The sequence below is a fragment of the Oryx dammah genome, unplaced genomic scaffold (genome assembly GCF_014754425.2).
Source record: "Oryx dammah isolate SB20612 unplaced genomic scaffold, SCBI_Odam_1.1 HiC_scaffold_29, whole genome shotgun sequence".
Taxonomy (NCBI): Eukaryota; Metazoa; Chordata; class Mammalia; order Artiodactyla; family Bovidae; genus Oryx; species Oryx dammah.
The window spans coordinates 58229742-58255456 of NW_024070213.1; the positions used below are offsets into that span (position 1 = coordinate 58229742).

General features: G+C 39.1%; 1 protein-coding gene across 5 annotated transcripts in view; it reads left to right on the forward strand.

The window, feature by feature from the left end:
- NTN4 (netrin 4) overlaps positions 1-25715 on the forward strand; it is a 127504-nt gene that overhangs the window by 29595 nt on the left and 72194 nt on the right. For all 5 annotated transcript variants that reach the window (XM_040232792.1, XM_040232788.1, XM_040232789.1 and 2 more), the window contains exon 3: positions 16901-17179. In XM_040232792.1, the coding sequence (XP_040088726.1) occupies positions 16901-17179 (279 nt within the window). The remainder of the gene's footprint in view (positions 1-16900; positions 17180-25715) is intronic.

Consider the following 25715-nt stretch of genomic DNA (forward strand, 5'->3'; position numbering starts at 1 on the left):
ATGTACATTAAAACCACAGGGAGAGACTATTCATATTCACTATCAAGGCTAAATTTAAGAAGACTGACAATACCAAGTGTTGGTGAGAATGTGTAGCTACTAAAAGTTTCATCATATATTGCTAGGAGAAATGGAAAATAGTATAATTACCTTAGAAAACAGACTTGCAGTTCCCAATAAAATTAAACACACTCTTATCACACCACCTAGGAATTCCTCTTTTAAATACCCAGGAAAAATGAGTTAGGTTCTCACAATGACTTCTGTGTGAATGTCATAGCACTTTTATTCATAATAGCCAAAATCTGTAAACAACCCAAATGTCTATCAACTGATTAATGAATAAACAAACTGCCAAAATTCTTCAGTCACTTCTTTTTTGCTTCCACTTCTTTGTCCCTTATTCTTCCTTGAAATTTTTATAAACCATCCCTTATTCCATCTAGGCTCTCAAAAGTCTTCTGTCAGGCAGCCACCCTTTTTTTTTTTTCCCTCAGTCTTCTTTCTTGCCTCCTGTATTCAGCTCACCACTAATAGCCAATTTTTCTTTATTTGTATTCTCACTTCCTTTGGCTTCTAGGAAAATGAATTTTTAGTATTTTCCTACATTGCTCACTGACCCTTCTTTTGTATTATTTCTGGCTCATCTCCTTTCTTCTGCCTTTAACTAAGAGTGGCTCCTAAAGCTTAGCCTTTAGTTCTTAGTTTTTGTTCTAATATTCTTTTTTATTTTTTTTGCCTCTTATCTGTGGGTTGTCTGCCCTACCCTTTCCCCACTGCCTTCACCATGATTCAGATGCTTTTCTTTGCCAGATTTATTCTTCTGTAGAAAAGTTCTGGAGAAGGCAATGGCAACTCACTCCAGTACTCTTGCCTGGAAAATCCCATGGATGGAGGAGCGTGGTAGGCTGCAGTCCATGGGGATGCTAGGAGTTGGACACGACTGAGGGACTTCACTTTCACTTTTCACTTTCATGCACTGGGGAAGGAAATGGCAACCCACTCCAGTGTTCTTGCCTGGAGAATCCCAGGGACAGGGGAGCCTGGTGGGCTGCCGTCTATGGGGTCGCACAGAGTTGGACACGACTGAAGCGACTTAGCAGCAGCAGCAGCAGAGGAGCTCCAATTATGTGTCTCCCTTGGTCACCTACTTAAGACTTTTAATTATTCTATAACCAAACAAAGTTTGTTGTAATAGTAATAACATTGAACTTGGAATCCAACAACATGGGTTCAAATACTGGCTCTGCCACTTCTAGCTAGGTGAATTTGGACATGTCAACTAACACCTCAATTTCTATGTCTGAAAAATGGCAATGAATAATACCAACCATAGGTTTATTGCAAGGATGAAATGAGGTAAATAAAGGTGAAAGCGGTGTGAGACGTGAATTATTATTAAGCATGAGTATCATCTTTCCAAAAATATGTGTTAACTCTTGGGACCCTGGTAGCTCAAAAGGTAAATAAAATGCCTACAACGCAGGAGATCCGGGTTCAATCCCTGGGTTGGGAAGGTCCCCTGGAGAAGGAAATGGTTATCCACTCCAGTATTCTTGCCTGGAGAATTCCATGGGAAACAGTGCCTGGCAGGCTACAGTCCATGGTGTCACAAAGAGTCAGATATGACTGAGCGACTTCCATGTGGCAAGCATCGGCTATATACTGGTGGAGAAGCAAACAAGGCCCTCTGCACTCATGGGGGTCACAGTCTAGAGAGGAATATAAGCAGTTAAAATAGACACAGTAGTGTGAAGTCTGCAAGAAATAACAGCTGCTTGAAGTAGCATATGAGAACATCTCATCTAAACTTACAGTGGAGAGGAATGGTGAAGAAAGACACCTAAGATGATACCTAAAAGATAGGTAATGAGTTGGGCAAGGAAGGAAGGGGAGTCAAGCAGTGGGTGACAGTGGCAAAAAAAATATAAAAAGGATTCCAGGCAGTGAAATATTATGGGCCAAATCTGGGAAGGGGAAGGGAGAGAGACCATGGAGCTCTCTAGGAACAGAAAGGAGTTCAATATGATTGGAGTATACAAAACTGAGTACAAAGAGGGAGCAAGAGTTGGAGGGACAGGCAGTGAAAGCAGAGAGGTCATGCATGCAATTTCCAGCATAGGTGAGGCCAACAGAAGGCATCGATGACCCGAGATGAGGCAGAGGGTATTCCAGACTGTAGATTGACCATGTTGCCAGGAAACAGAAGGGAAAGACTGGGAGGTTACTCAGGTTGACACACAGCCCTCATCTGCAGGGCCTGTCATGAATCCTAGCCGCTGGGCTGCTCAGTCCCAAAGAAGGTAGATTGGCAAAAACAAGGCAGGTCCCTAATGAAAGGCTATTCACCAATCAATTTTATTTATAAAGAGCAGTGATTTTTCAAAATGTTTCTATGTCTGATATCTTAAAAAAAAATCTTTCTTGCATCCCTGTGAGCCAAACAAGAGTAAGTATTGTTATTTTTATGAAGGGTCCAGTTAGTCATATCCATTAATAAAAAGGTGGCACATTTAGTCCCATCCATTATGAGGATGACAAGTGGGAAGTGGGATAAATCATGTATAAAATTCTCCTTAATCCTGCATTTTAAATTTAACTTTAATTCAGGAATGGCTGGCTGCCAAACAAGTATAAAGTGGGATATATTGGAAAACTAATGAGATTAGAATCAGGAAACTGGGTGCTAGTTTTAGCTTTGGTCACAAACCTGTTTACTGACCTTTGGTAAATCACTTTAAGCAGTCTGCCCCTCAGTTCGCTCTAGTCAGACTAGATCATCAGTTGCTAAGGACTCTCCTGACACTCAGATCCCAAGACTTCAACTACTGAGGGCAAAGGAAAAGCCAGCATTCCAAATGTATTGGAGAATGTTTTAAAATTTATTTTTAGCCCCAGTCTTTATTTTTATTTTGATCTTCTGTCTTGTTTCTTGTTTCTCCTTGCAGTTCTGTCATTTCCCTTCCCCCTGAAGATATTTAAGAAGCTGCCTTTTCATCATTTTAAACTGTAAATATGTCCTTGAAACATGCAAAGAGCCTTTTGTGTACTTACAAATCGAGGTTATTATCGTACAAGTAAGTCACTTGAGTGCACTGCATTCCTCGGCTTGCTCCACTGAGAGGTTTATTAAGTTATATTGTCCTATCTTAGAAGAACTAGTTGAGTAGATAAAACTCTCCCACTTTAAAAGGTGGGCTATCTGATGAAACAGGGTGCTTAATGCTCCAGAGTGTAAGCAAAAGGATTTTGGCACTGCCCAAAGACAGACACACTTCTCTAAGACAAGTAGGTGCTCCACTTAAAGTGGCACAGTCAAGGACAAATGTTCTAAAATTAACCCAACCAGCTGCTCCGCCACAGACGCCCACCTGTTAATTATGCTGTCTGCTCCTTGTCCAGCCTTCTCTCCCCTTGAAACCAGAACTTCACTCACTGCAACCCTTGAGGCCTGAAACTTCACATACTTTCCCAAAGATTACCTACCCAGGACAACAGAGAGCTGGTTTCAAAAATATATTAGGGTACAGGTACTCAAAGAATCTTTCAGCTTTCCATCTCAGATCCCTAAAATGTCAGCTTACATGGTGCCAGCAACTAGTTTCAGAAGCCAGGTGACATAAAACCTTCCTTGTTTGTGTGGTGACAATACAAAACTAGAGTGTGTGAATCCCACTAAATTTTAGGAACTTTTTAAGTAGGAGAGTTTGCTTGAGGAACAGTAGAAATGAAGACAGATATATTAGTTTCTATGTTTAGATCTTAAGGTGTGTCATGAACCTAACAATAAACAGAACAGTTATCAATGTGTAGTAATGAGATTCAAATGAATTAACCAGATGCTATTTGTAAAGAACTAGTAAACATGAAACAAACAACTTGAAGCAAACACATGAAAAAAATGACTTGAAATGCGTGAAACAAACACTTTATAATGCAGCTGGAAATATCTCTCACTATAGATGTCATTCTGTACAGTTGGGAAGAAGTGTGACTATTTTTCTAATATATAAAGTTAGTTTTTACAGTAGAGGTGTTTTATCTTTTTATTAAATTATGTTAGGGAAAAGTACCAAGGATTCCCTTTCTAAATGTATTGTCATTCTTGCAGTTGATGTAAACTTAATACTGAAAATACATTATTCAACTTTGGCACTCAGAAAGTATTTTAATATTGATTATAGTAAATCTTTTTTTAATAAGGTAAAAATTTTAAGTAGTATAAGACTAACAAACAACTAAGATATTTTTAAGATGATAAATTTATTTGTGAAGTACCATGTGCTTAGAAGGCAATGGCACCCCACTCCAGTACTCTTGCCTGGAGAATCCCATGGACAGAGGAGCCTGGTGGGCTGCAGTCCATGGGGTTGCTGAGTCAGACATGACTGAGCGACTTCACTTTCACTTTTCACTTTCATGCATTGGAGAAGGAAATGGCACCCCACTCCAGTGTTCTTGCCTGGAGAATCCCAGGGACGGGGGAGCCTGGTGGGCTGCCTTCTATGGGGTCTCACAGAGTCGGACACGACTGAAGCGACTTAGCAGCAGCAGCAGCATGTGCTTAGTATGTTCTTTTATGAATAAAATTCACATTATATAAATAAAATTTTTTATATCTATATTATTATTCTTAAATCAGAAAATTTAAGCCTGTCTTAACATGATCCTAATTAACACATTCTTTCAATAGTATTATTAATCTATCAGACAGTATTAGATGGGAATACAAAGATGCATCAAGGCATGATATAAACTTAAAAATATAAAGTAGAGGATTATAATAAGTCACATAAACTGTAAAGAATGTTATAATGAGGATTTTCCTGTCTATTAAAATAAAAATTACCAAAACAGAATAACTGAATAAACTTACAAAGTTCAGATGCTTATGTTTTCAATTCTTCTTTGTATTTCTTAGTTTGATATGCCCAATAAAAAAACAAGTTTTTCAAGCCTTTTTATCTACTAAATGTTCCAAGTGTGCTTCCTACACTTCTAAAATTTCAATATATAATTTCCATGATAGCTTTATACAAAACTAAGGACTTAGTTCAGTTATCATTTTTTAAATTATATTTTATACAGTCAAACTCTCTTGGTTCTTTAGACTTCAGCTCACAGCTAAGATGCAATAACAAGAATCAGACTAATCCTGCTGCCTGAAACAACTAAAAAATGGACAAAATATATGAAACAAATGTTTTCAGGTATTGGACATCAAGCAGCAGATCCCTGATGGTATTGGACATCCCAGTGATCCCTGAAGAGAGCAGTAGCAAATGAGGTGAACTCTATGATTGCCCTAGCTTATTGCCTAGAGTTTCCAGTCTGGGGCACAGGGAGGAGGAACTGAGGAGAAGCCTAATAGATTTCCTGAATTAAAGAGCTGAGAGTCTGAGAAGACCAAGGAGGCTAGAGTTTGCAGAGTGGAGTACCAGAAAAAACCACAACAACAGCAAAAACGGCTGCACTGGGGGAGACTTCCAGGGATCTACAAATGGTCCCCCTCAAGTCTTCAGCAGAGTACCAATCAACACATGTGTTTAAGAAACCTACTTGAGGCCAGAGAAAGAACCACCTTAAAGAACAGAGGGAACAAATCCTTAGAGATCACACAGGACCAGGATTAGTCAGCCACAGTGGAAAACTTTATAATTCAACCTTGTAATGCATCAGTAGAATAATTAGAAGGGTATTGCCTGAGTGAAAGGACAGAACTAGCCTGATACTAAAAAATGCAGTGGTCCCACCTAACAAAACTTAAAAGCTATTTAAACTTCAAGCTATTTCCAAGTAGTTGCACCCCAGAAAAGAGCTCAAGAATTAAAAAAAAAAAGCCCCAGCCATCAATAAGGTAAAATTCACAATGTCTTGCAGCCAATGAAGCCATGCAAAAAAGCAGGAAAATACAACCTATGATGAGTAGAAAAGTAAACTGAAACAGATCCAGAAGTGACACAAATAAATGATAGGGGTAGTGGTCATGGACATTAATACCATTATAACTATATTCCTTATGTTTAAGAATGTAGAGGGAAGACTGACCATGTTAAGTGGAGCATGGAAATATGGCAGAAATCCCAATTCAACATCCATTGTTGAAAAACAGAATGTCTCAGATGAAAAATACATGGAATGGGATTAGTAGGTTAGACACTACAGATACGTAGATTTGTGAAGTCCAATACATAGCAGTAGCAATGGTCCAATATGAAACACAGGGAGAAGAAAGGCAGATAAATAAATAAACCATCAGTTTAAATAAATAAATCAGTGAGCTGTGAAACAACTTCAAAAAGCAGAAAAATAAATAATCAGCAATTAAAAAAAATAAATCAGTGAGCTGTGGTACATGAATAAGTTGGTATCCATGAAGGAGAGGAGAGGAACAGAAAACAATTTAAGGAATAATGGATGAAGTTTTTCTAAATTTGATAGTACTATAAATCCATAGATCCAGCAAACCTTAAACAAACAAGTATAACAAACCTTGAAGTGAAGTGAAGTGAAGTCACGCAGTCATGTCCGACTCTTTGCGACCCCATGGACCCCACCAGGGTCCTCAGTCCATGGGATTTTCCAGGCATGACTACTGCAGTGGGTTGCCATTTCCTTCTCCAGGGGATCTTCCTGACCCAGGGATTGAACCTGGGTCTCCCATATTGTAGGCAGACACATTACTGTCTGAGCTACCAGGGAAGCGGCCTTAGACACATGAAATGGAAGAAACCTGCCCCAGGGCACATCATAATCAAATAGTTTAACGATGAATAGCAAAGAGAAAAACTTAAAAGCAGCCAGAGAGGGACAAAAAAATAACACATTTATGTACAAAAGAACAAATACAAGAATGGCAACTTTTGTACAGAAACAATATAAGCCAAAAGATAGTTGAGCAGAATCCTGAAAGTATTGACAGGAAAAAAAAGAGTTAACCTAGACTTCTATACCCAGCAAAAATATCTTTCAAAAATGAAGAAGAAAGAGACTTTTTCAGGCATGAAAAGGCAACCAGCAGACCTGCATTACAGGAAATTTTAAAAAGAAATCCTTCAGGCAGAAGGATATCTAGATCTATGTAAAGGAATGAAGGTCATCCAAAAGGGAAAATAGGTGGCTACATGTAAAATACTTTTTTCTTATTTTTAAAATCTCTGTCAAAGATAATTGACTTTTTAGAGGAAAAGTATTAACTATATGTGGTGGAGATTATAAAATATATAGAAGTCAGATACATGACCACAGTAACACAGGTTGAGGGGAGGAAAGGGAGTACACTATTATGTTTCTTATACTGTTTGTGAGGTAGTAAATATTACTTAAAGATAGACTGTGCTAAGTTAAAGATGTATACTATAAACCCTAAGGCAATTACTATTTTTTAAAAAAGAGTTATAACGAATAAAAATGGAAATATAAAGGTTCCAAATAGGAAAAGGAGTATGTCAAGGCTGTATATTGTCACCCTGCTTATTTAACTTATATGCAGAGTACATCATGAGAAACGCTGGGTTGGAAGAAACACAAGCTGGAATCAAGATTGCCGGGAGAAATATCAATCACCTCAGATATGCAGATGACACCACCCTTATGGCAGAAAGTGAAGAGGAGCTAAAAAGCCTCTTGATGGAAGTGAAAGAGGAGAGTGAAAAAGTTGGCTTAAAGCTCAACATTCAGAAAACGAAGATCATGGCATCTGGTCCCATCACTTATGGGAAATAGATGGGGAAACAGTAGAAACAGTGTCAGACTTTATTTTTTTGGGCTCCAAAATCACTGCAGATGGTGACTGCAGCCATGAAATTAAAAGACGCTTACTCCTTGGAAGAAAAGTTATGACCAACCTAGACAGCATATTCAAAAGCAGAGACATTACTTTGCCGACTAAGGTCCGTCTAGTCAAGGCTATGGTTTTTCCAGTGGTCATGTATGGATATGAGAGTTGGACTGTGAAGAAGGCTGAGCGCTGAAGAATTGATGTTTTTGAACTGTGGTGTTGGAGAAGACTCTTGAGAGTCCCTTGGACTGCAAGGAGATCCAACCAGTCCATTCTGAAGGAGATCAACCCTGGGATTTCTTTGGAAGGAATGATGCTAAAGCTGAAGCTCCAGTACTTTGGCCACCTCATGCAAAGAGTTGATTCATTGGAAAAGACTGTGATGCTGGGAGGGATTGGGGGCAGGAGGAAAAGGGGACGACCGAGGATGAGATGGCTGGATGGCATCACAGACTCAATGGACCTGAGTCTGAGTGAACTCCGGGAGATGGTGATGGACAGGGAGGCCTAGCGTGCTGCGATTCATGGGGTTGCAAAGAGTCGGACACGACTGAGTGACTGAACTGAACTGAAAATATTCAATCTAATGGGAAATAGAAAAAGAAGGGGAACAGAATATAAAGCAAAAACCAAGATGGTAGATTAAACACAAGTGTGTCATATTACATTTAAAAGGCTTAAATGCTCCAATTAAAGGCAGAGATTATGAGATTGAATAAAAATTTTTAAAAGACACAATCATGCTGCTTATAAGAAATCCATTTTTAAAATATTAAAATGTAAATAAAGGGAGAAGAGTAGAAAAAGATAAGTGCTGAGACTAATCAAAAGCTTCTGATAGTGGCTAGATTATTATCAGACAAAGTATATTTCAGATCAAAGAATATTGCCAGGGATAAAGAGGGACATTTCATACTGCTTAAGGAGCCAGTTCATCAAGAAAACATAACAACCCTAAATGTTTATGCATCTAATAAAAAGGCTTCAAAATGAATTTGGCAAAAATTGCAAGAAGGAATTGATAAACTGATCATTATAGTTGGAGATTTCAACAACTTTCTCCCTGAAATTGATATAAGTAGAGAAAATCATGATATAACAAGTAGGGAAAAGAATATAGATGATTTAAATTACATTATCAACCAACTTGATGTAATTAACATTTATGTAACACTTCACCAACAACAGTAGAATATAAATCTTCTCAAGGGCATTTATCAAGATAAATCATATACTGGGTCGTAAGACAGGTGCCAAGAAATATAAAAATATTCAAATCATACAAAGTTTATTCTCTGATCACAAAAGAATTACTTAGAAATCAATAATAGGACGGTATCTTGGAAATCCCTAAATATTTGGAAATTACACATTTTTGAATAACCCATGGGTCAAAGAAGACATAGAAGGGAAAATTATAAAGCATTTCTGCTGAATTATAAATGAAAGTACAGCACAGAAAAATTTATGAGCTACAACTAAAGAAGCACTTAGGGGAAAAGGTCTCAAAACAATGATCTACAGTTCTATCAAGAAACTAGTAAAAGAAAATGAAACCCAAAGGAAGCAGAAGAAAGTAATAAAGATAAAAGCAAAAATAAGGGGATTCCCTGGTGGTTCAGTGGTAAAGTATCCACCTGCCAATATAGAAGGTATGGGTTGGATCCCTGATCTGGGAAGATCCCACATGCCTTGGAGCAACTAAGCCCAAGAGCCACAGCTATTGAGCCTGTGTTCTAGAGCCTGGGAGCCACAACTACTAAGCCCACGTGCTGCAGCTCCTGAGACCTGCCCAGCCTAGAGCCCACGCTTCACAGCAAGAGAAGCCACAGCAACTAAAGAGTAGCCCCTGGTCTCCACAACTAGAGAAAAGCCCGAGCAGCAATGAAGCCCCAGCACAGCCAAAAATAGATTAAAAAAATTTTTTTTTAAACAAAAACGAAATAGAAAAATAGAGAAAATTGTTGAAGCCAAAAGCTCTTTTGAGAACATGAAGCTATCTAGGTTTTCAAAAACCATTCAATAACAATTGCAGTTATGATCCTGAAGCTTCTATTTTTGGTAAATAAAAAAAAACTAGACCAGAAACCATGGGAAGTATCTAGTGTTTGTATGTGTTTGGGTCCTTGCTCATGCCTGCCTGATTTGTTTTCTGAAGAACATGAAAGATCTTGTGTGCTACTGAAGGGAAAGAATCTATGAAACCACTTGAAATGTACTACCTATATTTTTACATAGGTATTTATACAAATATGTGTGTTCACATACTCCTCATCAGGAGTGCAGAACTTGTGGTAAGACCATCTTGCTTTCTTTATTTTTCTAAACTCTATTCCCTATTTGGCTTCTCCTTTTTAAAAAATGCTATTTGGAGAAATCAGTCATTCATTTATTCATTCAACTTAATTATAAAATGCTACAATTTGCCAAAGACTATGGGACATGCTGGGGGACACAGCTGTTAACCAGACAAACAAGATCCTTGCCCACTGAGCAGAGTCTAATGTGAGATACAGACAAGGAAATAAGCAATAACAATGTACTAGTATAAAAATGCCATCATGGAAAGAGCAAGTGCCAGAGGAGTCCATGGAATGGGTAATCAGCTTGGACCTGAAATATTCCTCAAACTAGCAGCTAAAAAGTTTTTCTTTTTAATGTGATAACTAAGTTTCTTGAAGTATTATGATTCTACACAGGCAATACAATTTTAGGTATAAAACAGTATGTAAATTATAAGTTTAAAATGGAAAGAATTCCTTGACTATTATATACCTAATATTACTCTACTACTTATTTTCTCCACATTGTGTTGGTACTCTGTTGAAATTTCTGAGTATAAATAGAATGCTATGTAAATATATAGAATGCCATTTTTAAACTAATTCTCAGTATTATTTTTTGTAAGTATTCTAGAAAAGAAAGAACATGTAGGTGATTCTAACCTGTTCAGAATTTTTTAAAGATCTCTTTGTTTTAGTAGGGCATGAGAAATGGCAGAGCCTAAGCCAAGAGTCCAGATCCTTAGGCAAAGTTTGAGGCATTCCAGGCTTAGAGAAGTGAGGCAAGACTGAGAAATGTGAAGATTCCAAAGATTAGGTAAGAAAGGGTACATAATTCATTCAAGAAGCTCAGATAGGTTTTGAAACTATAACTCTTGATTTTCACATTTGGAAATGTGTCAAGATATTATTATAAACTCCCATATTCTAGCTATAACATTATACTTTGTAATTAGTTATGCTGAAAAGCTGGAAACAATTTAGATGCCTAATGGTAGCAGCCTGGCTGAATAAGTTATGTCATATTCACACAATGGAATGCTAAGCAGGTTTTTAAATTATGTGGCAGTGATTCTCAAATGTTATTGTGCTTCAAAACCGCCTGGAAGGCTTGTTGAAACACAGATTGCTGGGCTCCATCTACAGAGTTTTTGATTTGTCAATCTGGTGTAGGGCCCAAGAATTTGCATTTTGAACAAGTTCCCAGGTTGTTACTGATGATACTGGTCTAGGAGGCCACACTTTGAGAACAACTGATGTAGAGTTATTTTTAATGATTTGGAAGAATATTCACAAGGTTTTGCAAAGTTGAACCAAAGTTTTTAAATTATACTCTGTATGTATACATATAGAAGTTCGGATGGAAAAATATTATCAAGCTGGCTTCCTTGGTTGTCTTCCAGGTGGATCAAATTGTAGGTTTTTGATGTTTCTACACTTTGAGTGACAGATTTTCCTGTAGTGAGCATAGTACACTAAAACAGAATCGGATTTCTTAGTTAAAAAGACAAGATCATGAGTGGTCGCTCCGTTGTATCAACTCTTTGTAACCCCACGGACTGTAACTGGCCAGGCTCCTTTGTCCATGGAATTCTCCAGGCAAAAATACTGGAGTGGGTAGCCATTCCCTTCTCAAGGGGATCTTCCCAACCCAGGGATTGAACCAGGGTCTCCTGCATTGCAGACAGACTCTTTACCATCTGAGCCACCTGGGAAGCCTACGATCATGAAGTCCTGGCCAATAGCACTAACAAGCTGGAAACATCAAAATGGGCTGGATCCTCATCCCCCTCTGGCTTTTTAACGATGTCTTGTTAGGAGTGCATCTTCAGAAGCAATCACAGACAGAGGAACAGCGATGGCCCCTGTGTACATCGTGTCTTTGTTCCTGATGGGAACAAAGACACGAGAGGCTGATGGTTATATGGAGAGCTTCTACACTTTTTCTTCCTTCATTTTAGTAGTGCCATACAGGCTTCTTCTGTGGGTGTTTGAAGAAAAACTGGGTGGGACCCAAAAGGCGACCTGCCAGAAGTGTGAAGCATCTGGATTGGCACACTCTTTGTTTCCTGGTGCAGGGTAGATCCATTTCCCAGGGTATCAGATTAAGGCGTCTCCTTTCTAGAAAAAAAGATTTCATGGTTTAAATTCCCGTTCACTTTTGTGTCTGTGGCACTCTGCTGTCTCCTTTCCAGCACGCAGCCTCAGGGGTCACAATGCCCGTTCCCTGCTGATATCAGCGTGCCAACTGTGGTGTCATGCACACTAAGCACAGAGCCACCATTCAGCTTCCACAGTCTGGGTTCAGGAAGCAAAAGAGCCTCTGAGTTCCTACAAACCTTGACAGATCTTCCTGTAGTCTTGCATGTGCTGAACAATTCTCATGGGGAGGGAGAGAGAGGGAACTAGGGTAAATGTCAAGGGTGAAAATGTGCCAGGAGCAGAGAGAGCAAACAGTTGCCACCAATGTTCAGGAAAAGGATGGGTGGGTGACAGTGTAGTATGCAAAGACTTTTCAATGGAACACATTTCCTTAGCACTGGTTACCCTTTTCCATGTCCTTGCACCACTGGTTAATAAATTGGGAGGTAGCCACATCACGGATCTTATTTAGAGCAAGAGTTCTTCACAAGTGTCTAACATCATGCCAGTGTTTGAGAGTCATATGGAAAATAAACCCTATGTAAATCTCACAATGAAGTCACTGTTTTTTAAATTTTTTTTAATGATTGGAAATATAAAATCATGTTCTGTTTAGTCTGTTGTTCAAAGAAAAAGACATTCATTCTTTTAAAAAAATATTTGTTTACTTGGCTGAGCCTGGTCTTAGTTGCGGCACATGTTGTGGCATGCAAGAACTTCAGTTGCGACATGTGGGATCCTATTCCCTGATCAGGAAGGGAACCCAGGCCCCATGCATTGGGAGCATGTCTTACCCACTGGACCCCTAGGGAAGTCTCGAAAGACATTAGTTTTATATTGACTTTCAAATAGGTGACATATTATTTGTTGGAAAATTTTAGTTGATAATGTGTTGCTTTCTGCCACCTTACATGTGAATGAAGGGGGCAGACTATTGTTTAAGACACAGCTTTCTTAAATTTTGCAAGTTCAAAATTAGCTACATACTGGTTAATAATTCATTATTTATAACTATTGCTTTAATATAACTTACCTGTTCCCTTTTGGTGCTGTGACATAAATTCAGTATATGAATTTGTTTATAACCCTATAGAAGTTATTTGAAATTCTCACCTGTTATTTGAATGCTGAGAACAATGTTATAATTAATCAATTCATTTACCAAAAATTTATTGAATAACAGGCCTGTTCTGTGCCAGGCACTGTCCTGAGATACATCAGTGACTCCTCTCAAGAAGTTCACATTTCTAGGGAACTGGAATTCCCTGGCAGTCCAGTGGTTAAGACTCCATGCTGCCACTGCAGGGGGCATGGGTTTGATCCCTGGGCAGGGAACTAAAATTCTGTATGTCTTGTGGCACAGGCAAAAAAAAAAGAAGAAGTTTATATTCTATATTGAAAAGACTACTAGTAAAACATTAAACAACTACAACTATAATGTACAGGTAGTAATAACACTAAGATAAAAAATAAAGCAGGGCCATTATAAGGACTTTGTATTTTATTCTGAGAGAAATGGGAGGTCTTTGGGTGGGTGTGGATTTAAGCAAGGGACATGGTCCAATTTCTGTTAATGAAGAATCACTCTGGCTGCTGGATAGAGAAGCGGCTAGAGGAGGCCTAGTGTCCATTGAATTAACACCTTGCCTTAAGTTATATTTCACTGAGGACAGTTCTGTACCAGTAGACCTGGAAATCTGATCCTACACAGTAGAGTCTTGTCTTTTCATACCTTCCATGCAAAATTGATTTGTAAAATGAAATTTTTCTATCCAAAGTATTCCTTAAAGAAATTTTTTTTTTCCTGGAAAGTCACTTTTACTTACATTCTCTCTAAATGGCAGTTTATCCAGAGCTTACTTTTTAATAATTTATTTCATACTACAGTCAGCTCTCTGTATGCACAGACTTCATATCTGTGGGTTTGGAGGACCAACTAAGGGATTTGAGCATTTGCAAAACTTGGTACTGGGGCAGGGGCAGTGCTGGAACCAGTCCTCCTGAATACCAAGGGATGGCTGTATGTGGTTATCAAAATATTTCTGTTTTTTTGTAAATAAGGTTTTGACATTTTTTTTTTAAAGCCAAGAGATGCTTAAGAATTTTTCAGAGGAGCTTCGTGTTTCTTACTATACAAATCAATGAGATTGATTGAGGTTTTGTCTGTTTTGTTTAACTGCATGATGAGGTGTAACTCATCATGAGTGTGGAGGCAACTCATGCATGAGTATTGCCTTCCTTCTAATAATGCTTCGTGTCACATTATATTTATATTCACTAGTTTCAACAGGCAGTGATTTCCTTCTCCACCAGTCTCTACTCCAAAGTAACAGGTCCACTAGAGAATTTTACACCACCCCACCCCAGGGCCCGTGTTATTACCCCCATATAAGGTATAGACTCCTTCACATGCCCTTCTGAGCCTTCCTCCCTCCCTCCTAACATCTTAAATTGCCTATAGAATCTATCTATAACATAAACAATAAAAAAAATCATTACTTAATTATACCTTACTTTTCACCAAAAGCGTCGTTAACTAACTCAATCAGGTTTATTACTTACTGCATTGGATTTAAATGCTGCTGCTGCTGCTGCTAAGTCACTTCAGTCGTGTCCAACTCTGTGAGACCCCATAGACGGCAGCCTACCAGGGTCCTCCGTCCCTGGGATTCTCCAGGCAAGAATACTGGAGTGGGTTGCCATTGCCTTCTCTGGATTTAAATGACTTTTGACTAATTTCAGAAATCAGATCCATTCTCAAAGGATTGTATATTTACTGCCAGTAAAAATATTGTGGTTTCCCTGATGGCTTAGCCGGTAAAGAGTCAGCCTGCAATGAGGGGAGACCTGGGTTTGATTCCTGGGTTGGGAAGATCCCTTGGAGAAAGAAAGGGCAACCCACTCCAGTATTCTTGCTTGGAAAATCCCATGGACGGAGGAGCCTGGAAGGCTACAATCCATGAAATCATAGAGTCAGACACAACTAAGTGACTTCACTTTCGGGCTTCCCTGGTAGCTCAGATGGTAAAGCATCTGCCTGCAATGCAGGAGACCTGAGTTCAATCCCTGGGTTGGGAAGATTCCCTGGAAAAGGAAATGGCAACTCACTCCAATATTCTTGCCTAGAGAATTCCATGCACAGAGGAGCCTGGTGGGCTATAGTCCATGGGGTGGCAGAGTTGGACATGACTGAGTGACTAACACACAAAAATATTCCAAATATATGCCACAGGCTTGCCAGGCAGATCCAGAAAAGGAGGACCAAAAATATTTCTAGTGGAAGTAGCCTCAGTCAATAACTGATGAGCCTTTGAAAGGGTCATACCTCATTTAGAAATATAAGTGCCTGGATCTTTATTATTTTGCAGTCTCTCCCTAACTAGTCTTCTTGCTTCTGTTCTTTACTCTTTGTAATCCACCCTCCTCACAAAAGTAAGAGTAAGTTCCCTTTTTAATTATTTTATTTTCCAATAAAACTTTATTTGTACGAACAGGCAATGAGAAGGATTCCCAAGCCCCACTTACTTTTTTTTTTAATTTTTATTTTTACTTTATTTTGCTTTACAATACTGTATTGGTTTTGCCATACATTGACATGAATCAACCACAGGTGTACTTGAGTTCCCAATCCTGAACCCCCCTCCCACCTCCCACCCCATATCATCTCTCTGGATCATCCCCGTGCACCAGCCCCTAGCATCCTGTATCCTGTATCGAACATAGACTGGCAATTCGTTTCTTACATGATAGTATACATGTTTCAATGCCATTCTCCCAAATCATCCCACCCTCTCCCTCTCCCACAGAGTCCAAAAGTCCGTTCTATACATCTGTGTCTCTTTTGCTGTCTCGCATACAGGGTTATCATTACCATCTTTCTAAATTCCATATATATGTGTTAGTATACTGTATTGGTGTTTTTCTTTCTGGCTTACTTCACTCTGTATAATCGGCTCCAGTTTCATCCACCTCATTAGAACTGATTCAAATGTATTCTTTTTAATGGCTGAGTAATACTCCATTGTGTATATGTACCACAGCTTTCTTATCCATTCATCTGCTGATGGACATCTGCTGGGCATACACACTGAGGAAACCAGAATTGAAAGAGACACATGTACCCCAATGTTCATCGCAGCACTGTTTATAATAGTTCCCTTTTTAAAAAATGCAAATCAGATCACATCACTTCTCTGCCTATTACCTTCGAGTGGCTTCCCACTATAGTTAGAATGACTCTACCATGGTCTTTAAAGGGTGCTCTATTCATAATCTGTCATATAAGGGCTCTGTCCTCCTCTCCAAACACTGTCCCCTTGTCCCCTGAACTCTGATCACACTGATCTTGTTGTTCATCCTTGAATAAGCCAAGCTTGATTCTACTTAAAGGTCTTTAAACTGGCTGTTCCTTCTGCCTGGAAGGCTCTTCTCCCAAGATCTTTGTATGGCTGCCTTTATCCCAACAGTCAGGTTTCTGCTGTTACTCAGTTTATACTTCTACATCCAAACAGGCAGCACATCTGTTCCTTGAAATAATAGGGCAGCTCTTCCCCAGATAGGATCAAGGTCTGAAACCCTCTTATCTTATCATTTGTAGATGATGAAAGGTATAAAGCAAAGCAGGACTACACGGGGCAAAAGGGTTCAGGTTTGCACACAGTCCTGTATATGCACCGTGTTTTCTTTTTCTTTACAGGTTATTTTCAGAGCTTTGTCACCACCGAATGATATGGAGAACCCTTACAGTGCCAAGGTGCAGGAGCAGCTGAAGATCACCAACCTCCGTGTGCAGCTGCTAAAACGACAGTCTTGTCCCTGTCAGAGAAACCACCTGAATGCAAAGCCTCAACATTTTACACACTATGCAATCTATGATTTCATTGTTAAGGGCAGCTGCTTCTGCAACGGCCATGCTGACCAGTGCATACCTATTGATGGCTTCAGACCTGTCAAGGCCCCTGGAGCATTCCACGTGGTATGTAAAACAAGTCCTCACTTATGAAAAAAATCCTTAGATAGTCTAAATTCTCTTACAGTGAGTCTGTGCTTGCATAGTGCTTCTTCTTTCTTCCTCTGATGATTCACTCCTCCAACCCCATGGTCATCCCAGGATATGCCTAGTAACTTGTTTTTTTTTTTTTAATCTTCCATTTTTGAATTATAGTCAAGCATGATAACCAGATGCCTTGGAAAACATTCATGCCAGATTTTAGTACCGTGACCTTCAGATATAAAGTGTAAGGTGAGCAGTAGGAGAGGTTAGCATAATCATATTTGTGGCATTATCACATAGAAACCAGCTTTGACAGTAAATGGGTACTATTGTTAAATGGATTTTAGAGTGTAAAAAATAAGAACCTTAGTTTGCTGCTAAGTTGCTTCAGTCATGTCCGACTCTGTGCGAGCCCAGAGATGGAAGACCACCAGGCTCCCCTGTCCCTGGAATTCTCCAGGCAAGAACACTGGAGTGGGTTGCCATTTCCTTCTCCAGTGCGTGAAAGTGAAAAGTGAAAGGGAAGTCACTCAGTCGTGTCCGACTCTCAGCGACCCCATGGACTGCAGCCTACCAGGCCCCTCCATCCATGGGATTTTCCAGGCAAGAGTACTGGAGTAGGGTGCCACTGCCTTCTCCAAGAACCTTAGTTTAGTTCCTGGTATCTTCTGCTTGCCAGCCAGTAGAATGAATAATAATTTTCCTCTCTTAAGAGTGGCCTCTCACCCTAAGGCAAACTTAAATGCTCTTTCCTCTAGGCTCACACTTCTCAGTGCACTTTCCTGTGAACTTTTACTTGTTTGCATCTCCCAGGAGGACAGGCACTGTGTGATCTTTGTATCTTCAGGATCTAGTGTGTTACCTGAGCCAGAAGAAGGTGTTCAGCAGGTATTTGGTTGAATGATAGCAACATAGGAGTAGGGAGAGGATGTAAATTACTGTCACCATTTGTCCTCACCTCATCTTCTTCCGAAAAAGACACAGAGTGTCTCAGACATCAAGTACCATGTTGGGATTCATGTGGAGGCATGAATGGAGAATAGGGAAATAGGAGAGCATTCTGATTCTTTAATTTTATATTTTCTTCTGATACTTCTAATCAGACCAAATCAAAAATAAATAAACTTAAAAGGCTTCAGAATATCCTTACTTTGTTACCTAAAGTGTTGACATGCTCTGATATAGGATAGGGCCACCAGGGACCATGAACCAGTTAGCCCGCCTGATAATCTTGTTAGCTGGGCTGAGTTGGCAGGGTGCAGAGTGGCATTGGGGTAACTGAAATGATTAGGACAGCAGCCAGGAAGTAACAAGAGTAGAAATCATGCTATTACTTTGAAGTGAAGCTGGGGCTCCCAAGTGGAAGAAGGTGCAATATTCATTCAACAAACATGTACTAGTTTCTATTCATTAATGGGTTTTTGAATCAATATTGTTTCAAATAAATGATGAAATAATTTTTTATACCTAAGTTAATTGGGTTCAGATATTAGTCAAATAGAAAGTAACCTAGATATTCTAGAGACATGTCAACCAGACTGAAAACAAGTCTGTATGAGGTAAGATGTTAGTAACTTTCTGCCATTATATTTAGGTGCATTAGTGAAAGGAGAGCCTGCAGGCTGCAATGTACTGAATGTTTGTGTCCCCACCCCCAAATTTTTCTGTTGAGCCCTTAGTTCCAGTGTGATGGTACATGGAGATGGAGCCTTTGGGAAGTGATTAGGTCATGAGAGTGGAGCCCTCATGAATGGGACTAGTGCCCTGAAAAGAAGCAGCCAGACAGCTTGCTAGCTCTCCTTCCATCCTGTGAGGACACAGCGAGCAGTCTGCAACCTGGAAGAAGTCTTTCACCAGTACCTGACCAGGCTGACACCCAGATCTCAGATGTTCAGCCTTCAAAACTCTGAGAAATAAATCTCTGTCCTTTATAATCCACCCAGTCTATAGTACTTTCTTCTAGCAGCCCAAACAGACTACAACACTGGCCTCTTGTTTCTTCAACTGTCTCTTGTAACCTGAGTCTTACAGGATAATTTCAGAGTAGAGTCCTGAGGACGGATACAAGCTTAGAGGTCCCCAAAACATGAGTGGCACAGAATAGGCCACATTTGATTTGTCTCATGACCTATGAGACAACTTGAATGACTCTGATCAACCAAACTAAATTACCAGAGTTCTCAAGAGCCTTATAAAGCATTCATGGGTATGCATTTAAAAGCAATAGCTTCTTTCTTTTTTTTTTTTTTTAAAGTGAATCTTCTGAATATAAACTTTCAAGTTGGCAGATTATCTCTGCCAATCCTATGCCAATTCTAGAAACACTTTCTAAGGCTGAAGAGAAAATCCTGGAAGTTTTTATTATATATTCTGGTTATTTGCAAATACACTGTCTAGAGTGAGAGCCACTGAGAGCCACTGAGAGCCACTGAGAGGGGTGTCGTGCATGTGCTTCTCACTCAATAGCAACAATCCCATCACTGTCTCCTGTGCCTGGGACAAGCTGGTCAAGATATGAAGGCTGGTAAACTGCAAACTAAAGACCAATCATATCAGCTCCCCAGACTACCTGACCACTGTGACTATCTCTCCAGAGGGATCCCTCTGTGCTTCTGAGGGCAAGGACAGCCAGGCCTAGCTGTGGCCCCTCAATAAAAGCAAGCATCTTTATACACTAGCTGGTATGACATCATCAATTTTCAGTGCTTCAGCCTCAGCCACTGCTGCCCCAGTGCCACTGCAGGCCTCAATATCCAGATTTGAAGTAAGATGTTATCGGTACCAACAGCAAGGCAGAGCCACCCCAGTGCCCCTTTCTGACCTGGTCTGCTGATGGCAGAAGTCTTAAAATACAACCATTCTATATAATCTTCAGCCAGATGATCAAGGGCTTTGCCAGTGGTGATGGTAACAAGGATGTCTGGGTTGTGCAGCACTTCATTAAAGAGGGCATTTGTGTTTATCTCTGCCAGTCCTATGCCAAGAATGTTACATAGTCCTATGCCTACGTAAGTCCTATGCTTACATGTGAGCATGTGGGAGCCTTCACTATGGTTCTACAAAGATGCTGATGGAGCCAAAAGGGTGGAATTGCACTTGAAGATCTTGATCCATCCTAGTATTCTCAGTGGAGTCCTGATTGCCTTAATCCCTGAGACCAGCCCAGATTTGCAAAAAACAATGGTTGCAAGAAATGAAAGGCATGGCCAATTGTGTCATTAGTGCTCAGATTCAACTTGCCTCCAGCCTCAAGAAAGAGGGCTTCTCACACAATGGGTGGCACATCCCTGACCAAACTGGCAAGTTTCATTTCACAGGTCTAACACCCACCTAAGTAGGTGGAGTGGCCAACCAAGGAATTCTCCATCTACATGACAAAGTCAGCCAGAGAACAGAGAAAACCTTCTTGTCTTCAGCCTCTGAGCTTGTGAGAGTCACAAGGAGGGTATAGGAGGGTGGATGGTGGTAAGTGAATCATTTCTTTCAACCACAGTGCTAACACTCAGCAGTGTTTCTCAAAAAAGAACATATAGTGAAATGGGGCAGAAACATTGGTGGCTTTGTGGCTCTAAACTAAATTTTTCCCCATCCTTATATTTACTGCTGCTGCTGCTAAGTCGCTTCAGTCGTGTCTGACTCTGTGCAACCCCATAGACGGCAGCCCACCAGGCTCCCCCATCTCTGGGATTCTCCAGGCAAGAATACTGGAATGGGTTGCCATTTCCTTCTCCAATGCATGAAAGTGAAAAGTGAAAGAGAAGTCGCTCAGTCGTGTCCGACTCTTAGTGACCCCATGGACTGCAGCCTACCAGGCTCCTCCATCCATGGGATTCTCCAGGCAAGAGTACTGCAGTGGGGTGCCATTACCTTCTCTGCCTTATATTTACAGTTTTTCTCTAAGAATTTACATGTGTAAGAAAGTCAGAGCCCCCCAAAACCTGCCCATCACTCCACTGTAATATTGTGGAAGCTCTAAAGGAAGCACTCTATGGTGTTGGGGGTTCCTTTGTGGATCTGGCACAAGAAGTAGCCCATATTAGAGGCTTCGTGAGAAGCCCTAGTTCTGACATTAATGTTTGTCCTCCCATAGCTGAGGGGTTTTATCAATAGATCATATTATAGAAATCATGTTCTATGAAAAACAGCGAGTCTGCTGCCACTGCAACAAGAAAATTTTCCCTAAGGAAATGAAATCAGTGTCTACCTTACACAGTTATTGTGAGGCTTAAAAACAGGGTAGCCAGTCTGTGACATTCGGTAGCCGCTATTTACATCACTATTGTTATCTTGTATTGTCTTTTCTACCACTTCTCTCACCGACACTTCTTTCTCAATAACAACAAGAATAAATCATAGAGTAGGTGCTTTTTGACATGTTTATAAGGCTAGCTAGGGGTGTTATGTCACGGAAAATGGTACTTTGATTCCAGCCTGCTGGGATCCCAGAAATGATGTGGCAGGGAGATCTTAAGCTTTTTCTCTATGCAGCTGGGGAGGACTGATTTAGTTCCCTTTTTCCCAGCAGTTGGCAATTTTACAGCTGTGGGATGATGGATAGTAATAAGAAGGAACATGGAATGTTTCATTGTTTTACTAAAATACCATTCATTGGATGACACAGAGGTCTTAGAATGCTATGGAGAATTGTTTAAATGCCTTGAGTTACACTAAGGTTAAGGTGGATTTTTCTTTTGTAACCAGAAACTCTTTTTTATAAGAGTTTTGACTAATGTGTTCTAAATCTGAAGGTAAACATCAAAACTTGTGGAACCGTAGAGTGAGGTTTGGGGAAGATATTACTTAGCTACTAGCTGTGGTGTGTCAGTCAGGTAGCAGAATCACTCAGATAATGTCATTACAAACATTGTTCTCCTCTGAATCTGAATACTTTTATTCACATATTTATATTTGTACTTCTTATATGTCATGTTTTATAAATTCAGGACAGATTCAAGGCCATAGTTTTATATTCTTTTTAAAAATTCTTTGCTGTACTGTGACTATGTATTAACTTGAAAGCTCTTGGCTTTTCAAGGTATTAAGGAAAAGAACATAGGGTTTAAAAACAATAAGGTTATTAAATGAGAATATTAAATCAAAAATTTAAAATATTTTTATAGCAAACACACACATATATTTGGAAATGAACATTTGTAAATTAGTGTCAGGTCTGAGTTCTCAGCAGAGAAAAAAATAATCATCATGGATTATAAATACTGCTCATAATAGTTCCCACTTACCGTGTGCCAGGTTTTGTGCTGTTGTGTACAGGTGCTATTGAACTTAATCTTCACAACAACTGGGTGAAGTGTCATCATCCCTTTCTTTCTTAGGTGGGGAACTGAGGCTTGGGAATGCTAACTGACTTCCCAAAAGTTAATGAAGAGTAGAGCTCAGGTTAAATTCATCGTCCATCCCTTTTTGTTGTTGTTGTACTATAAAAATTTAATCAATACAGGGTTGATAATATGTCAAGAACAGAGTCAAAAAGGGCATAGAAGACATGAGGGCAAGAGAGGTGGAGGCAGACTCAAGTAATTAATAATCATCATGGATCATGGAGTCTAAATCGAGCAAAGGGAATTCTCTGGTGGTCTAGTGGTTAGGACTCCGTGCTTTTACTGCAGAAGATGCAGGTCAGTGTGGCATGGCCAAAAAATAAATAAATAAATAAATAAACTGAGAATGACACAAGAGAGCAAAGACTATTTCCACCACCAAAAGCTCTTCATTTTTATATTTTATAAAGCTTGTTCCCATGCTTTTTTCCCCCTTGATCCTTACTACAGTCCTGGAAGATGAGCATTTTCAATACTGTTTCACAGATAAGGGAAACTGAGGTACAGAGAGATTAATTTACCTGCTTATAGTCACAGTGATAGTAATTTCTACATTCAGAGTTCTTATTACTGTACCCCACCTCTACCCTCAATATGCTAACAAGGAAAAAGCTTTCACTAAAGAGACTATTTTCATAGGAATAGGTAATCTATCCAAGTCATCTGCGTTTTAATGTTGAATCTAAAATTATCATTGGTTCTCTCTTCTCTTCTGTTCATTAGTGAAATGGTCCAAAGGGAAGAAAGAGTAAAAACAAATCTGGAAAATCTACAAAGAAAATAATTTAGAAGTACCTGTGTGTGAATCAGTGTGTGAATCATCTTTGATGAGTATCTTTGGTTTTCCTAGAAAGAGGGATTTCTGGACCTATCATTCTTCACTTCCATCTCCAGCCCTAGATCATTTTTACAGCTAATGAGAGGCAGCAGCAACCTCACGCATTTGATGTGTCACATGGAGGAGTGGGTAATCCTCTCACCAATGGGGACACAATGTTGTTCCTAATATTAACAAAACAGAAACTGCCAACTTGACACAGTTAGTGTGAGACTATTCTCAACTCATTTCAAAATCTTAGTGTTCTTATTTCAGTGTTCCTATGTTAGTATGGTATAGCTTTGCCAGTAGTCCCTTGGCAATGAGTAACTACAGATATAATAATAGAAGGTGTACAGAATGTTCTTTATACTTCATTACTACCTTGTGTTTCCTAGTAGCAGGACAAGTCAGGAAAATATGTTCATGGTTGGAAATTGTTGGTGTTTTGACCATAAGACTGGAAACGAATCTAGCCTTATTTTCCCTCTAAACAGTAAGACATACTCTCTTTTAATGGCAAACGTTGCCTAAGATTACTCTTTTTATTTGATGATTAGGAAACCAGAAGACTTAAGAACTAGAGGTGTTACAAAATATTTTTTGCACTCAGGAAAGCGATTCCCTGTGAAGTTCCTTTCAAAGCTTCCCCAGAACATTTAAGTATTTGTTTATGGGCTTTGGACTGCTTAACAGAGAGGTTAAAGGATAAAAATACTGGAAAGCTAAGATGTTAGTGTGAGAGCTGACATCTCTGAAAATAAAATACAAGCCAATAGGAAAATAAGGTTGATTCTCCAAATACTATATTTTGTACATTCAACTTTTCATGAATATGCTTTGAAGAAAGTGAATCACATGTATATTTAGGACATACTTTGAGTATTGTAAAGGTACAAAAATGAGTTTAACATATCACTTTGCAAATTTTCTTAAGACTAACTCCTTTTCAGTGCTGTAGCATTTAGAAGGTCCATCTCATAGATAGTTGGAAGCCTAGATTAGATCTGTGTGTCTGGAAAGCCTAGTCTCCCTGTTCAATTTTTAATATAATGGAGTGAGTGGAGGGCGAAGCTACATGGAAAGAAGCTGAAGTTACAGATATCTGACTTCTGGTTCACAGCCCCAGGTCTCGTATCTCTGTGGTATTTCACTTGTGTCTTGCCAATTTTGTAAGAGCTGGAAATGTACTTCAATTTGTCTTAAAACAATTACATTCAGTAGAAGATAAGTTGTAATTGAAGTCCTGTTCCCTCTTATGAGGTGAATTTTAGTGACCAAATACACAAAGGTAAAATATACATGCATACACACATGTGTGTATGTATGTGTATATATATATAGTCATATATATAATATATGATATATATATAATAATTATTCTGCAAGGTGGAGAAACTTCAGAGTCATTTCAAATAGTGAGAAAAGCAAAGTGTCTTAGTCTTGGCATTCAAAACCTTAATACTATAACTGGAACTACAGTCATATTATATCTTAGCTATGTAAATATTTAATAGAATAAAATAGTACATGTGTGGGAGTATAGAAACAGTATAGTATTAGTTAATTCTTAATAAGATGAAATTTTGGTACCTTTTAACTTTTTGCTCTAGGTCTCTAGATAGAAAAAGCAGAGAAAATTATGGCTTCAAAAACTATAATATATTGTAGTTTCAAAAATGGAAATGGAAAAATCATTATTTTTCCACTAGTAAATATTTTATATATACAATTATTAAATTTGTAAAAGTAAACACTGACCAAGTGTCCTTGGCCTTCTATTTTTGCATCTCTAAGGGCGTAAGTACCAGGCATGTAACTTAGCTGGCTCAGTCAGCTCTCAGAATTCCTGAAGGGCATTGATTTCATTGTTTCCCAGATAAGGCCTGAGTAGGCATTGAGATTAAAGAAAACATGGGATCCTAGTATTTCCATTATTCTGAATAAGGGCTAAAGATCATAATTGTAGTATATTTAGCCTCTAATTCTCATTTGCCAGTTCTCATAGGTAATAAAAAGGGAATTTCACTCTGTGGGGTTCTGTTTTGGCACTTAACTTCACTAACAGGTGAAGCAAAGAATTACAACCTATTTTTTTTTTCAAACAAATAGGTTATTAGTGGCCTAGACACAAAGCCCCATCATTCCTCAGACCTCCAAGAGTTCCCTGTACCTCTCGCAATTAAAATATTTGTTTCACCGTATCATTTGCTTACATATTCAACTTTTCCTATCTGCTAAACTCTCTGATTCTTTAATGGCAGATGATGGAATAATAAAAATATCAAACACATAGTGGGTTCAAAATATCACCAGTTAATATATGAATGAATTAATCAATAGCATTTTAAAAATAAGGGAT